The 16,629-nt window shown below is 53.3% G+C and overlaps 1 protein-coding gene across 2 annotated transcripts in view; it reads left to right on the forward strand.

Annotated features, from left to right (window-relative positions):
- Positions 1–16,629, forward strand: part of MYH9 (myosin heavy chain 9) — a 106,977-nt gene that overhangs the window by 64,650 nt on the left and 25,698 nt on the right. Inside the window, exons 6-16 of one of the 2 annotated variants that reach the window (XM_050806174.1) lie at positions 3,236–3,328; positions 3,933–3,996; positions 4,894–4,992; positions 5,427–5,570; positions 6,160–6,255; positions 7,460–7,578; positions 8,982–9,134; positions 11,308–11,481; positions 13,087–13,260; positions 15,823–15,937; positions 16,348–16,410. In XM_050806174.1, coding sequence (XP_050662131.1) covers positions 3,236–3,328; positions 3,933–3,996; positions 4,894–4,992; positions 5,427–5,570; positions 6,160–6,255; positions 7,460–7,578; positions 8,982–9,134; positions 11,308–11,481; positions 13,087–13,260; positions 15,823–15,937; positions 16,348–16,410 — 1,294 coding nt within the window. The remainder of the gene's footprint in view (positions 1–3,235; positions 3,329–3,932; positions 3,997–4,893; positions 4,993–5,426; positions 5,571–6,159; positions 6,256–7,459; positions 7,579–8,981; positions 9,135–11,307; positions 11,482–13,086; positions 13,261–15,822; positions 15,938–16,347; positions 16,411–16,629) is intronic. The other variant, XM_050806172.1, reaches the window with a different exon arrangement.

The following is a 16,629-nucleotide window of genomic DNA, read 5'->3' on the forward strand; positions in this document are numbered from 1 at the left end:
TCAGAAACTCCAGTCACGCCCAGATTTCCCCACAGCGCACTATAGCTGTCATGTCCCATGCAGAACTTGACCCCGGCACGGTGGGCGGGGACTCCGCTCTCACGGAGCCCTCCATGCTCTGTGGTCCAGACCAGATGCAGATGGCCGGCGGCCCTCGCCTGCCACCGCGTGCCAGTCAGAAGCAGTGCTGGGGAGTTCTCATGTTGGAGTTTTTCAGAGGTTGGGGTGATCAGACAAGCATGGCTGTGGGACGCTGTCTCTCAAGCACACTCTTAAACTCCCCTGTGAAACCTAAGTGCCAGTGGTGTTCCTTGAAGCCGTCAGGGGGAGCTTGGTTGCGGCGTTCGTAAGTAAGGAGGGGTGTGAGTCTGCGTGCAGGTCTGGGGTGTGGCCTGCAGAATGGCCTAATGAGTACAGTCTTCTGGAACCCAACCAAAAGTAACTTTTCATGTGCCAAGCTTCTCAAGACATTTGGAATCTTTTTCCATGGGGTGTCAGGAGTTATATTTAGAAACTAATAAAGTTTCTTTTCTTCTCTCTCCCTCTCCCCCTGTCTCCGTATCTCCCTCTCTCCCTGTCTCCCTCCCCTACCCCCCATTTTGCATTCTTTTTAGGAGGCCTATTTTAAAAACAAAGCTGTGAGGTTAGGAGTTCTCTAGCCGTGGTTTTCCATCTACGAATTTGCAGTAAAATCCTTTTCCCGAGTATTTATTGACTGCCTAGTACATGACTGGTTCTTGGGAGGGTGACACTGGAGTCCCTGTCCTGGAAGACAGGAGACAGGACACAGAGAGCAGTGAAATAGCTCATATGCCTTACATCGGGGGTTCCTGTTGTAGAGGGGAAGGCAGCACTCAGCAAAGACAGCAGGCTGGGGTTGGGGGTGACAGTGGGAGCCATGCTGTCAAAATGCAGACTTTGCTAGGCACCCTGTCCCTGCCCTGAGCCCACTAGAGTGAGGGAATAGGTTGCCCCAGGGTTCCAGTCACAGCTCAGGCTGTTAGTGTGAGAGGCCATTGGCCGGTTTGGTTGATTTCCTTGCCTGAAGCTGTGCTGTGATTTTCCACAGGCAGCCGGAGCATGGAACACCCTTGAACTTGGTTTGGGAGCCAGCAGTCTCTCGCTTGCAGTGGCCAAGTTGACCCTCCCAACACCAGCAGAGGGGTTGTTCCAGACCTCACCTTGCTGTGGGGAGGCCAGGTTTGGCCTGGGCTGCGGGTTGGCAAAGCAGAGCTTGGTCCAAGGAGCTTTCCGGGCAGATGCCCGGAGCCTAAATGGTGACCTTTGCCTCTCCCTGGTCTGTTATTTGTGTTCTTGTTGGGGCTCACTGGCAGAAACACCACCCAGTGAAGCCCTTCAGAAACCAGTGGGTAACCCCTAACCTTAGACAGTACCGCGTCACTTCATGTTATGCAGATTTCATTGAAAAATTAAAATCTCTTCTGTGTCCAATTAGATGTCAGTAGAGGAAAAGCCATAGGTTAGTCATCACTGTTGTCAGCAGGGAACACGGCTCTGGAATCTGAAGTGGCTGCTCCCGACTTGGCCGCGCGGCCCCACTTTCCACGGCAACAGCGTGTGGTCCCAAACAGAGGCCTCAGTTTGCCTCCAAGCCAGGGCAAGCACAGGCCCTGGAGGGGGCCGCGCTCCCTTCTGTCTGCGGGAACGGGAGCGGTTCAGCCAGCCTGGCAGCCTGGCAGCCTGGCCTGTGCTGTGAGAGGAACGGCGTAGTGGGTGTGGGAGCCATTCTCATCCAAATCTGGCTCCGTGGGCTGCCTCAACCGACTTCCTAGGCCCGCCCGAGGCCTGTGGGTGGAAACCCGGTGTCCGGTTACCACTGGTGCCCAGCGCACATGTAGAGCCTGCTCTGTGGGCTTGACCCCTGCCCTCTGACCTGGCCCCGCTGACCCTCCTTCAGGGGCGGGCACTAGGGCAATGCCCTCACTTGTCTGGATGGTTCACAAGCAGAAGGCTTCCTAGCCCTGGGTTGGGGGGTCCTGGCCTAGGAGGACTGCCAGAGGAGGAGGCTCTGCTCTGTCCCTTGTGGTCTCAGGTGGGCTTCCAGTCTGGCTTGGCTAGACTCCAGAGTGTCCCCGGTGCTCTGCAGATGAGTCTCGTCTATGGCAGGTGTGCTTGTAAGGCCAGGGTCCGTGGCTGTCCTGGGAGCTCCTATTCCTCCCAGTTTTCCTTGTCATCACTCACAGGCGGCTGCTGTTCCCGGAAAACCCTGGCTTGACTCCAGTCTTTAATAAATACAAAGCCTGGCCTGGCCCTTGTGTGATGTTCTTTCCCCCAGAGGGCACTCAGGCATTAAGGGGAACCAGCTCCCTAGTTTCCTCAGTCAGCATTAGTTATTCCCTGGTTGCATGGGCCTGCTGCACAGGTGTGAAGATAGGGCAGTGGCCGACGGGTTAGGTAGGGGACTGGAGTTCTGCCAGCCCGCTCTGCTGATTGACAGCTGGATGACCTTGAGCACGTCATTCCTCTCCCTTGGCCTCAGCTTCCTCTTCTGTGAAATGGGGCTGCTCTGTCCTGCCCCCTGAGTATGGTGAGGGTGTAGGGATAAGAAGGCACAAGGGTGCATTTTGTCTACCACAAAGCACCCCTGGAGTGCACAGCAGGATTTAGTGACATTCTCAGTAAACAGCTTGCAGCCCAGAGTGGGCCTCATGGATCCCGTGCTCATTGCCTGCCGTGGTGGGTTTTGGGTGCAGCAGTGGAGGGGCTGATACAGAAAGTGAAGCATTTATCAGGACACAGATTAGATGAGCGTGTATATTTTCCAGATCCAATCCCCTCATTTGCTTTTCCTATGAAAAGGAATAAAAATGTGAAGATTAGAGGCAAGGAGGTAGAGGGAAGCTGGTGTATACAGGGTGGAGACACTGTCCCAGGGTGTCTGTGCCGCCAGCTCGCTAGTTTGGGTGCTGCTTTCACATAGGTCCTCCAGGGCCAGATTCCTAGAGCTGAGGGAGCTTCCTGCCTGCCGTTTCCAGGGCCACGGAAGTAAGTTCAAACTGACCAAGGTTTCCAAAGCCTGGCGGGAAGGCCACACTTGGGTGATACCGGGACCTGGCTTTGGCTGGAGTGGCACACTGGCACCCACCCGGAAACCTCTGTTTCTGGCATGTTGGACATGCTGACACGGCTCTGCCATCGTCCCCCTTCCAGGCAGGGCAGGCTCGGTAGCCCAGGTCGCTGCCCGGCCTTCACTGTGCCCCTGGGTTCCTTGCAGGGTGAGCTGGAGCGGCAGCTGCTGCAGGCCAACCCCATTCTGGAGGCCTTCGGGAACGCCAAGACCGTGAAGAATGACAACTCTTCCCGCTTCGTGAGTAGTGCGGTGGCGACCGGCTCTGGGGACAGAGGGCCCTGCCCGGAGCTTTGGCTCATGCTGCCTTCTCCTGGGCGCGCTCCCCTCAAAACCGAGGACGGTTCAGACTCAGTGCTATCTGGCCTGTTGTGTGGACTAGGACAGACCGAATGCCAGCTGGTGTGGACCTGCCCTGCCCCTCTTAAGGAAGAAGGCCACGAGTAGCTTCTTCAGCCTCCCCCATGAGAGGTGGAAAGGCCAGTGAGGGCACTGCCTACTCTGCCCCAGAGTGCTCTTCTGTCACCAGTAGCCAGTTAGTTCCCGGGTCAGGCAGAGAGGAACACTTCCAGATAACTGGTCTCTTTCCCCCTCTGCGAGGAACCTGGGTGTGGGATCGGCTTGTCTTAGGCTCGTGGCCTCAGGCAGTGTGGCACCTGAGTCCTGAGGGCCCGTGCAGTGCGGGCATAGGGAGCCCCTGGCCTGGCACATGGGTCCTGTCTCTAGGTTTTCTCCCTCCAAGCTGTGCCCACCGGAGGGGGGCAGGGGCCTCTGGTCTCCCCCTTGCTCTCTAGCTCCCCATGTCAGGGGCACCCCTGATCTCTTGCTATCTTTTTTTACTTAGGGTAAATTCATTCGCATCAACTTTGATGTCAACGGCTACATTGTTGGAGCCAACATTGAGACTTGTATCCTTGTGGTTCATGGGGATAAGAGTTCTGGATCCGGAGGGGAGGCATGACCTCTATAGAGAAGAAGCTGCCTCCTGATTCCAGCACTTTCCCCCTGTGGGCCTGTTATGACACCTTGTCTGTGGAGCTGGGGGGACATTCAGGATTGGCTCAGTGCAAACTCAACACAGAGCTTAGGGCTTGCTTTCTTTACGGGCAGGATAACCACCTGCTTGAATGGGATGGAGCTGTTGAAAGCCGTCTAGTGTGGCTCCCAGAGGTGGGCGTTTGGGGGATGCTACTTTATCTTTCCCGTGAGCCAGCGTTTAGCCTTTGCATGTGGGAATGTTCTCGTTCCCATTACCTGTAAGAATGAGACAAGGCTCCCGAGGGTGTGAGCTCCTCTTGGACACAGCATGACCCTTGAAGGTGAGAACCCAGGTAGTTTGCTTTTGCTGTGTTTTGCCGTTTTGTGCCATTCTTCCTTCCTTGTGAAGTTCAGTTCCTTTGGACGAGAATAAGAGGACAATGGAAGGCTGGCCAGGCACAGTGGCTCACGCCTGTAATCCCAACACTTTGGGAGGCTAAGGCAGGTGGATCACCTGAGGGTCGGGAGTTCAAGACCAGCCTGGCCAACGTGGCAAAACCCTGTCTCTACTAAAAATACCAAAATTAGCCAGGTGTGGTGGCACGCGCCTGTAATCCCAGCAACTTGGGAGGCTGAGGCAGGAGGATCAACTCCTCCTGAATCCAGGAGGCGGAGTGATTGTGCTACTCTGCCGAGATTTTGCTACTGCACTCCAGCCTGGGCAGCAGAGTGAGACTCTGTCTCAAAAAAAAAAAAAAAAAAAAAAAGAGGACAGTGGAGGACTTGCCTTCCCCCCAGCTTGTGTTGCTTCCTTAATGTTTGCAAAGATCTTTTGGAGAAATCTCGTGCTATCCGCCAAGCCAAGGAAGAACGGACCTTCCACATCTTCTATTATCTCCTGTCTGGGGCTGGAGAGCACCTGAAGAGTGAGTAGTCGGCCTGCAGCCTGACACCGGGGCTGCCAGGCTCTGGGCCTCTTGCCAGAATTGGGTCATAGACATCATTTGGGAAATGAAAACTTTTGGCCTTGGGTTTAGCAGGGAGAAGTGAGAGCGACTTCTTTCTCTGCGCCATCCTAAGGACTTGGTCTTCTGTTTCTGACCATGCCAGAGAAAAGCTAGGGTGGGTTGCACATGTAGCTGCAAATCACAGGGCCCTGGCGCTCTTCTGGGCCGGGAGATGTGAGTGTCAGAGTCTCAGACACTGAGGAAAGCTGAACGTCGCTGGCTACTCTGCGGTTTTCAGGGCGCGTCAGGGCTCAGGGTCTGTCCCAGTCCCTCCAACCTTCGAGGTCACAGCGCTGATGGAGCCTCTGCTTTCAGCACCTCGCTGAGGTGCCCTTGCCCTCCACCCCTTACAGCCGATCTCCTGTTGGAACCGTACAACAAATACCGCTTCCTGTCCAATGGGCACGTCACCATCCCCGGGCAGCAGGACAAGGACATGTTCCAGGAGACCATGGAGGCCATGAGGATTATGGGCATCCCAGAAGAGGAGCAAATGGGTACAGGGCTGGCCTTCCTGTGGGGGAGGGTGGAGTGGGGGAAGGCTGGTACCCATGCTCTCAGGGGCATCAGGGCAGCCGATGGGCCTGGGGAGCCTGCTAGAGGCCAGGGGGAGGGGAAGGCCTGCAGTGTGTGGGAAAATGGTTTCTCAGATTTGAGGTTCAGGGTTATTTGTTCCTGGTGGTACCCCAGGCATTTACACAGAAAGGGTGCAAAGGACATGTCCTTAACTGCCCAGGGCCCGGGTCCACTGCACAGCCCTTGCCATTTGCTGAAAGTAGAATATTCATGTCCTGTCTCGGGGAGTGTGGGAGAAGCTGGGGATGGGTGGGTGCTGTGTGCCGGGGAAGCCCGGCATGAATGGCAGTGTGGACAGGCCATGCTGGCCGGGAGCGGGTGAGCCCTCTAGGGTGGCTGGGCCCACTACACACTGTTAGACCCAGACCTGGCGCCCCTGTGGCCCCAGGGAGTTGGGGGGTGTCCCTGCTTGGCTTGTCTCGCTTGAGGATCCCTGGGCGAGTGACCCCCACCCCCGGGAATCACCATGACCCATGTGTGCTTCTGAGCCGCCTCTGATTGCACCCAAAGGCCTGCTGCGGGTCATCTCAGGGGTTCTTCAGCTCGGCAACATCGTCTTCAAGAAGGAGCGGAACACTGACCAGGCGTCCATGCCCGACAACACAGGTAACACCCGGGGCCTCTCGCCGGAAATAACGGGGCAGGTGCTTGGCCGTGGATTTGCCCAGGAGGGAAGGTCTTGCGGAAATTCCAGACACCGTTCTTTCTAATGTTAGGTGTGTTTATGGCCGTATATCTGTCGGTATTTTCTATACAGATGTAAAACACACGTCAACACGACCCTGCTTTTTTTCTCACCAAGTAAGCGTTTCAGAATAACTTTAACTTGTGATCACGTGGACCAGGGCTTCCCTCATTCATTCCTGAGACCACACCGTTTGTCAGGACACTAATGATTTCTGCTGTAGCTCCACCTTAATGGGAGCCTTGCCTGTGACTATGTCGGGATCTTGAAATTATGTGCTTGCCGCACCCGACTCATCCCCTTTGTTAGGGTTGCAGCAAATGACCCCATACAAGTTATTCAGTCTTAACGTGCCTTCCTTAGGGTCTCTCTAAAGATGTAACGCATGGGTGTGTGGATTGGAAAAGACACTCCTGGCCCGGCGCGGTGGCTCACGCCGGTAATTCCAGCACTTTGGGGAGGCTAAGGCAGGCAGATCACAAGGTCAGGAGTTAGAGACCAGCCTGGCCAACATGGTGAAACCCCATCTCTATTAAAAATACAAAAATTAGCCGGGCATGGTGGCGTGCGCCTGTAATCCCAGCTACTCGGGAGGCGGAGGCAGGAGAATTGCTTGAAGCCGGGAGGTGGGGGTTGCAGTGAGCCGACATCGAGCCCCTGCACTCCAGCCTGAGCAATAAGAGCAAGACTCCGTCTCAAAAAACAAACAAAAAAAGACACTCCTGTGGGATCCTGTGCTGTTCCGTGCCCCAACACCAGGCCGGCCTGCTCCTCTCAGTCGCGTTGGTGGGTAGGGACCTGCTTTTACACTCCAAGGTGTGCGGCTGAGAGTGGACAGAGGAACCACTGTCGCCACTGTGGCCTCCAGTCAGGATGCCTTCCTCCCCGCCCCGTGGGGGAAGTACAGCTGCCCTGCCCACCGACCTGCATGCGGCTGCCGAGTCGGGGGGGTGTTGGGTGTCGGTGGCCCTGCTAAAGAAGGGCCCAGATGGGGTTGTCCTGGTAACAATTGCTCATTCACCCTGTGGCTTTCTTCCTCTCTGCTCCCAGGTCAAGCAGAGGGACTTGTTCTCTTGGGTCTAATTAGGACTTTTTGTCCCTCCCTTATTCTCTGAAAAATTGTAGCTGCCCAAAAGGTGTCCCATCTCTTGGGTATCAATGTGACCGATTTCACCAGAGGAATCCTCACCCCGCGCATCAAGGTGGGACGGGATTACGTCCAGAAGGCGCAGACTAAAGAGCAGGTATGTCCTCTGGGGCCAGGGCAGCCGCTGCCTCCTGGGTGAATGTCCCTGCAGCAGCACAGTTGAGGCTGTTCCGGGCCGTCCTGGCACTTTCTCATGACTCCCTGATGCAGTCGTCACAGCAACCCTGAGAGAGGTGGCATCACTCCATCTAGAGCACTGGAGAAGCTTCATGGCGCGCCCAGGCTTCACGCCTAGGAAGTGCCATCCTGAGGCTGCACTGTGCCTCTTTACATTGAGACGGTATTTTGACTGATTGGTCATCAAGGATATAGGCATGTCCTCTCTGGTGTAAAGCAGGAACTTGATGCCACTGTAGCTCAACTCCTTCTGGTGCCAGGGTGGCGGCTCCCACCGTCCTCAAGCCTGTGCCAAGCGGCTGTTTCTCTACCACCTGCTGCCTTGGGCTTGCCACATGTGCTGAGAGATGAGCAGCAGTGCTTGCTCCTTCCTGCCAGACTGATGTGCCTGCCTGCCCCCAGAGTGGACGTCCCTCCCCGTGCGGACCGTTTTCTGCCTCTCTCAGGGGTTTCTAGTTTATTTTATGGTGCTGGCCAGGGTTGTTTTTAGGGTGCCAAACCCATCTCTCAAAGATACTTGGAAGCTCATTTTGTTAGTCCTTCTCCCATTCACCGTACACTGACAGCTCACGGCTGTTTCTGTGCAGAAGCATTGCATGAAAGACAAGACCGTTTTCAAAAGACATTGCGTATTACTATTGCCACCTGTTCGTTTCCCTGACAATTAAGGAGAAACCTCCATTTTCTATTACAAAAATACTACATGACTCTTAATACAGAAAAATCGAGAGAAGGAAAACAATTCCCCATGATGAATATCGTTGGGCAGCTATTTCCTACAAGACTTAAAAAAAAAGAGTTAAACTTAGTTCTTGTTCTGGCTTTTAATTACAGAGCTTTTCAAACATGTGCAAAACAGAGAAGGGGGAGAGTGTAAAGAGCCTCACGTGCCCATCACGTAGGCGGCTTCAGCAGTTACTAACTCACGGCGAGTCTCGGCTCATCTTTTGTCTTATCTCCCTCTGCCCCCTCTGCCCACTGCTTTATGTTGATGAGATCAGGCGCATTTAGGGTGGTATGACTGTAGACCGCTGCCTTATTTTGAAGCATCACTTCTTCTATAAATCCTTTAGTGTGTCCCCATTTTATTTGGAAAGATCTAAGTTTATTGTCCCCATATGGTTAGATATTAGGTTGTTTCTACTTTTCAACATTTTAAATAACACCACAGTGAACGTATTTGTACATGAAAGACTTTTTTCCCCCCCCACATACTTAGAGCTGTTCCTCTAGGGGGAGGACTCTAAAATTACTGGGGCAAAGGGTATGAGGGTTTTCAGATTCTTTGTATCTGACGCCACGCTCCCCCGGTGTGCCCCGCAGGCTGACTTTGCCATCGAAGCCTTGGCCAAGGCGACCTACGAGCGGATGTTCCGCTGGCTGGTGCTGCGCATCAACAAGGCTTTGGACAAGACCAAGAGGCAGGGCGCCTCCTTCATCGGGATCCTGGACATCGCTGGCTTCGAGATCTTTGATGTGAGCCTCGCCCTTCATTACCCACCCCGCTGCCTTCTTGGCCTCTTGGTTGCCTTCTCCTTGGCTAAGAACCCTGCTTCTCATGGGCCCGCACCGATCGGAGTTGGCCATCTCATTAGCATGGAGACTTTGGTTGGGTGTGGTTTTTTTTTTTTTTTTCTTTTTTAAAAGACAGGTCTTGGCTGGGCATGGTTGCTCATAATCCCAACACTTAGGGAGACTGAGGCCGGCAGATCACCTGAGGTCGGGAGTTTGAGACCAGCCTGACCAACATGGAGAAACCTTGTGTCTACTAAAAATACGTTAGCCGGGCATAGTGGTGCATGCCTGTAATGCCAGCTACTCAGGAGGCTGAGGCAGGAGAATTGCTTGAACCCGGGAGGCGGAGGTTGCAGTGAGCTGAGATCGCACCGTTGCACTGCAGCCTGGGCAATAAGAGTAAAACTCTCTATCTCAAAAAAAAAAAAAAAGACAGGGTCTCGTTTTGTCACTCAGGCTGGAGTACAGAGGTACAGTCATAGCTCACTGCAGCCTTTATCTCCTGGGCTTAACCGATCCTCCCACCTCAGCCCCCTAGTAGCTGGAACTATAGGCACACACCACCACTCCCAGCTAATTTTAAAATTTTTTGTAGAGAGAGGGCCTCACGGTGTGGCCCAGGCTCAGTTAGATGTGTTTTAAGCTAAACAGAAGTGCTCATTTTCAATCGGAAATACTGGAGAAATGAGACTTTTGGTTACTTTATTTTTTTTGAGGCAGGGTCTTGCTCTGTCACCCAGGCTGTGAACATGGCTCACTGCAACTTCGCTCTCCCGGGCATAAGCCATCCTCCCACCTCAGCTTCCCGAGTAGCTGGTACTGCAGGCATGTGCCATGACACCTGGCTAATTTTTGTATTTTTTGTAGGGATGGGGTTTCGCCATGTTGCCCAGGCTGGGAGGATGGGACCTTTTAGGTCACATTCTTGGAGGCTTCCTGGGCAGGTGCTTCCTGTTTATTCTTCCAGCAAATATTCCCTGAGCAGCGGGATTAGGCATTTTCCTGGCCTGTGACGACTTTGAGGTCTAGTAGGGAAACCGATACTTATAGTAGATTAGAGGTTCTTAACCTGGAGTCCATGGGAGGTTTGAGAGGAGCCATGGAGCTGGGATGAGAAAATTACATCTTTATTTTTTACTAACGTCTCATTGAAATCATGTATTTTTTTCCAGTTGTGAATTGAACAAACTATACAAACCACAGTTGTATTAGCAGTGCTTGTGATCTGTCACCAATAGAAATCAGATGTTTTCATGTCACATTCCGGTTGTTGCGGAGATCTGGTAGTGTCATTTATGCATCACTACCTCACAGTTTTGGAAGTTATTAAGCCCATGGCTAGTTCTTGTTAATAAGGAAGCACAGAGGCTGGGTGCAGTGGCTCATGCCTGTAATGCCAGCACTTTGGAAGGCTGAGGCAAGAGAATTGAAGTCAGGAGTTCGAGACCAGCCTGGGCAACAAAGCAAGGCCCCATCTCTTCAATGAAAACATAGAAAGGCCTGGTGCAGTGGCTCACGCCTGTAATCCCAGCACTTTGAGAGGCTGAGGCAGAAGAATTGCTTGAGCTCAGGGGTTCAAGACCACCCCGAGCAACACGTTGAAACCCCATTTCTACAAAAAATACGAATATTAGCCATGTACGGTAGTGTGTGCCTGGACCCCAGCTACTAGGGAGGCTAAGCTGGGAGGATCACTTGAGTCCAGGAAGCAGAGGCCGCAGTGAGCTGAGTTTGCACCATTGTATTCCAGCTTGGGTGACAGAATGAGACTCTGTCTCAAAAAATAAAAAATAAAAATAAAAAACAAGGAAGCACAATGTATTACGCGATCACAATATTTTGATGTTTATAGTTCAGCCTAACTACTTTATTTGTAATCTATGGGATGCAATTTAAAGCACTATTCTGAAAAGGCTTTACCAGACTGCCCGCGGTTCCCGGCTCCAAAGAGTAAATGTCGCCCACTGCTGGGTGGATAAAGGGAAGGCCAGGAGCATCCTGGCTCTAAAGGCAGCAGCATGGAGGTGCCCAAGGAGGCCTTCCTGTATCCCTACCCTGCCCTCCTTCTCAAGGGGTGTCTGGGCCTCTTAGTGCAGGATTGGCGTCTCTCTGACATTGTTTTCTCTCCTTGCAGCTGAACTCCTTTGAGCAGCTGTGCATCAATTACACCAATGAGAAGCTGCAGCAGCTCTTCAACCACACCATGTTCATCCTGGAGCAAGAGGAGTACCAGCGCGAGGGCATCGAGTGGAACTTCATCGACTTCGGCCTCGACCTGCAGCCCTGCATCGACCTCATTGAGAAGCCAGTGAGTGCCAGGCGTGCTTTGACCTCACACCTGCCTCTGGCTTTTCCCTTCCGGGGCACACGCTCCTCCCCTCAGCTCTGTGTTGGTTGTGGAGGTGTCTTAACGCCCCTTCCTTTTGGTGCCACCTGGAGGACGAAGCCCCGAGGCTGAGATCCGGTGCCTTGGAGGCCTGGGTGGGTGCCTCCATTAGAGGAGATGCTCTGTGCTGCAGCTGTGGGCTGGGCTTCTCCCAGCTGCCGGACCAGGTGCGGATGTGGCTGGGGCCCTAGCATCCTGTTTTCAGTCCCAGAAGACCGCCCAGTATGCTCCTGAAGGCTAGGCTCGATAAGCATTTCTTTGTCTTAAAGAAACAGCCATGCATGGATGTAGTAAGGCCCTGTCGCGGGCTGCCTTCACTGTAGCATGGAACTGTGCAGACGCTGGGCATTGAGTGCTCCGCCCAGGTTTACATGTACCAAAGCTCAGCTCATCCCTCCATAAAACCGGCACAGCAGCAGTGCTTTTATCACCAGCATTAGCTGTGTGAAGATGGAAAAGAGGAACCTTTTCCAGCGAGTTCATACTTAAACCTCTTGCCAGGTGGAGGTTGGGTCGCCTGTTTGTGTTTCAGGCTTGTTGGGGGTGTGATCTGTAATGAAGCCTGAGCTGTTTCTGTCTCTGGATTTTCTTTTGATTATAGTTAATTAATCAGAAGGCCTAGGACAAAATTTTTTCAGTTTGAAAAAATTTCCTTTTGTTTTTGAGATGGAGTTTTGCTCTTGTCGCCCAGGCTGGAGTGCAATGGCGTGATCTCGGCTCGCTGCAACCTCTGCCTCACTGATTCAAGCGATTCTCCTGCCTCAGCCTCCTGAGTGGCTGGGATTACAGGCTTATTTTTGTATTATTAGTAGACTTGGGGTTTCACCATGTTGGCCAGGCTGGTCTTGAGCTCCTGACCTTAGGTGATCCGCCCGCCTTGGCCTCCCAAAGTGCTGGGCTTACAGGCGTGAGCCACTGCGCCTGGCGAACAATTTACTTTTGTAATGAGCTTTTTTCTTTAATCAATTGAATTTTCCAACTAATAAGAACCCACCAGGCTTCAAGTTTTGTCAGACAGCCTCTCTGCAGTGTCCAAATCTGCTTTCTTGTCTTGTAAACTCAGTGTGCAGAAGGCTGTTGGGTCCTTGGGACTCTCTTCCTCAAGGGGCTCCTCTTGCGTATCCCGTCTCATCATAGACGTGCAGACGCAAAGCGTGTGCGGTGGTATCTCCTGTGGCAGGATCACAGGGTACTTGTTGAGGGCAGCCTCCTGGGCAGACCCCAGTACACGGTGAAGTCAGACTCTGGCCCCGCGGGTCAGTGGATCTGCACTTTTCCTCACACCCACTGGGGGTTTCACTAACGCTGGAGAACCACCGTGATGGATCCTTGGGAAAAGGTCTCAGCTGCAGCCTGGGCCTCAGAGGTTTCTTTATAAACGAGAAATATTCAATGGTCCTCCTGGGGAGCGCATTGCCCACCCTCTGTGGGATTCAGCGGATTCTGATGTCCGGGCTTTGGCTTCTTGAAGGAAGGGGTGCCCCTCCCAGGGTGTGCTCACCTGTGCTGATGCTGTGCTTCCTCCAGGCAGGCCCCCCGGGCATCCTGGCCCTGCTGGACGAGGAGTGCTGGTTCCCCAAAGCCACCGACAAGAGCTTCGTGGAGAAGGTGATGCAGGAGCAGGGCACCCACCCCAAGTTCCAGAAGCCCAAGCAGCTGAAGGACAAAGCTGATTTCTGCATTATCCACTATGCCGGCAAGGTGAGGAGCACTCATGGGGAGGTGCCGGCCAGACCTTCACAGGAGAGGTGGAGTCAAGGCTCTTTAGGACCAGGAGCCGGGCTCCTCCTGAGGATGCGGGGGTGTGGCCTGAGTACAGTTCTTGCCCAGTGACTCACCCAGTAATGTGGCCGGTGACAGCATCAGCATTGCATTTACACAGCCTGCAGAGCCCCCTCACCTGGTCCGTGCTGTTAGAAGCCTGCAACACTGCACTGCGGGTTGGTTGTCGTCACGCTGTGATGCATTACTGTTGGGCCTGTCTGCCAGGTGCAGAGATTTGGCTAAAGGCATGGGCTCAGAGTTTGAATAGAGCTCTGCCACTCAAGCTGTTTGACTTCAGGTCAGTTACTTAACCTCTCTGATCCTTGGTTTCCTCATCTGGAAAATGAGAATGACCACCCACCATACAGGATCATGAGGATTAAACGAGCTCTTGAGGCCCAACACGTGGCACGGATCGGTGCTACGGGGCAGAGCTCCTCAACCTTGGCATTCCTGGTATTGTGGGCTGGGTCATTCTTTACTGTGGGGCCCTCCTGTGTATGCTAGGATGTTTAGCAGCTACCCATTAGTGTTAGGAGCACCGTCCTTAGTTGTGACAACCCAAAATGTCTCCGGACATTGCCAAACATGTCCTAGTTTGGGGGGGGCGGGGTGGGGAATTGCCACTGCTGTGGGTGACAGCTGCTGTTGCCAAGTCTGCCACAGTCAGTCAGTGGTGGACCTGCCCTCAACACTTACCTAGCAGACATCTTCCCAGTCTGCATGTGACTGGGGCTTAGACCCAGCTTAGTCCATACAGGTGCATGCTTAGACAAAAGCTGGTTTTACTCAGCACAAAGACCCTATCAGTTAATTGCTGTGATTAGGCAGGAGCTTCGCCATCTCCTAGTTGGTGGTGACTAGTTGGTGGTGACTGGTGAGATCTGGGAGCTTTCACAGGTCTGCTCCCAAGCCACAAGGAGCCCAGGCCTGGTTCTAGGCCATGGCTCCCCACTGCCCGCCTCTTCTACTTAGCTTGGCTGGTTCCTGGGGCTGCAGAAGCAACTGTCTTAAACTACCCATGAAAAAAATAATAAAGCCAAAAAAGCGATTTACACCATTAACCAAGGAATGTTTCCCGAGCCTCCTTTCCATGCTCACCTTTGGGAAACGCACACGCTCATCAGTGCAGAAGCTTCCAGGAGTGCTTTTGCTGTGGGATTGTTTGTAATGCTGAACAATTAGGAACACCCTAGAGCCCACCAAGGGGCCTGTGCGATGGCATCAGCTGTGATACGTCTTTCTGTGGGCTGTGCCGTGGCAGCTAAAAGCACAAGGATGTTGGCCTGGGTGGAAGGGTCTGAGCCTGGGGAAAGGAAACTGGCATCACCTACCTCATGATAAACAGCAGCACGCATTCGCCTGCATACTGAGGGCAGCACCTCTGGGTTGCAGTTTGTGTGGCGAAGAGGGAGGCGCAGGTCCCTGCTGCTCTCTGGGTATTGTTCTGGGCCCTTTTGCAATGAAAATGTCATGGTGTATTACTTGTTTTGTTAGGTACATATTTTAGCGGAGCACAGGGGCTCATGCCTGTAATCCCAACACTTTGGGAGGCCAAGGCAAGAAGACAGTTTGAGCCCAGAAGTTTGAGACCAGCCTGGGCAACATAGACCCTATCTCTGTTTTGTTTTGTTTGTTTGTTTTTGAGATGGAGTCTCGTTCTGTTCCCCAGGCTGGAGTGCAGTGGCACGCTCTTGGCTCACTGCAACCTCCGTCTCCCAGGTTCAAGCGATCCTCCTGCCTCAGCCCCCCAGTAGCTGGGATTACAGGCACGTGCCACCACGCCTGGCTAATTTTTGTATTTTTAGTAGAGATGGGGTTTCGCCATGTTGGTCAGGCTGGTCTCGAACTCCTGACCTCAGGTGATCCACCCGCCTCGGCCTCCCAAAGTGCTGGGATTACAGGCGTGAGCCACCGCGCCCAGCCCCTAACTCTATTTAAAAATGAGAAAAAATGAATCTCTTTCTGGGAGTCTCTCTGAACCCTCTGGTTTAGGAGGCTGCCCGATTAAAAAAATATATTTGAAAACAGAATATATTTCCAAAAAGATAAAACTGACACATACTCAGAGAAAATGTGAACGTTCTAAAAAGACAAAGAAAAAACAAAAATGACTTGTCTTATGACTAAAAAGAAATAGTAACATTTTGTCGTCCTTCCAGGATTGTTTTTCTTTGTTCATATTACCTAAAAATTTTTTTAAAAACTGAAACCCGGCACGGTACTGTGTGACCACCATGCCATGTCTAGATCCAGGCTCCCGTTGTTGGCCATGCCTTGCTTTGAGGCTTTGGCTCTGCACGAGATGCTGCAGGGAATGTTTTGAGGCCTTGTGCCGCTTATCCTCATCACTTCCTTCTTAGGGGTGGAGATGCTGGGTCAAAGGGTTTCCACGTTTTCTGACTTTGCCACGCTTGAGGTCAGCCTGTGCTCTGGAGAGCCTGTGAGCACGCGTGTCCCCAGCGCAGCTTGTGACTCCTGCATCTCTGACCCTGCCAGGTGGATTACAAAGCTGACGAGTGGCTGATGAAGAACATGGACCCCCTGAATGACAACATCGCCACGCTGCTCCACCAGTCCTCTGACAAGTTTGTCTCGGAGCTGTGGAAGGATGGTACGCCCTTTGCCCTTCGCCCCCTGCCTCCTCTTGGCTGCGGCTGGTCATCTTCCCACCTCCACAGTGGGCCGAGCCGCCAAACAAGGGGTGCACACGTCCCCCTGACATAGGCCAGGTGGTCTCCGCCCTCTGTGGCTCCCATGAGAGAGGGCTCCTCGGACTGAAACAGGAGGCCGCCGCCCTCGAGCCCACACCGTGGCCGGGTCCTCTTGGGCGGAACGCTTTCTGCGTGTGGGAAAGTCCAAGGCGGCCCCAAGCCTTGCAGCCTAGGCTCCCAGCCCCGCGCCATGTCGCATTCCCGCCTCTACTCCTTGGTAGGCTGGTTGCTTTGAGTGGTTCTTTTTAATTCTTTCTGTTGGTTTCTCCTTTTCCTTTGCCTGGGTTTTGCTTTAACCTCTCTGTTGCAGAGATGCAGAGCACTCAGAGAGCCTATTTCTATCATCGCTTTCCTATTCTCCACCTAGAACCAGGTGACTGGCCGCCCGAGTGGTGTCTCTTGTGTGTGTGGTGCGTCCAGAGCTGTGCAAGAAATGCTTCTGCCTAGGTTTTCTCGCCCCCGCTGCCCCTTGGCTTCTCCTGCCTGCTTACACCCCAGTTCCCTGATCTGGCCCTGGGCTCCTGGGCAGGCTCCCCGCACTGTGCCTATTGCTGGCCTGTAGTAGCAAACTGGGCAAATGAGGGGCTATGTC

Source organism: Macaca thibetana, chromosome 10 (assembly GCF_024542745.1).
Source record: "Macaca thibetana thibetana isolate TM-01 chromosome 10, ASM2454274v1, whole genome shotgun sequence".
In the NCBI taxonomy this organism is placed as follows: Eukaryota; Metazoa; Chordata; class Mammalia; order Primates; family Cercopithecidae; genus Macaca; species Macaca thibetana.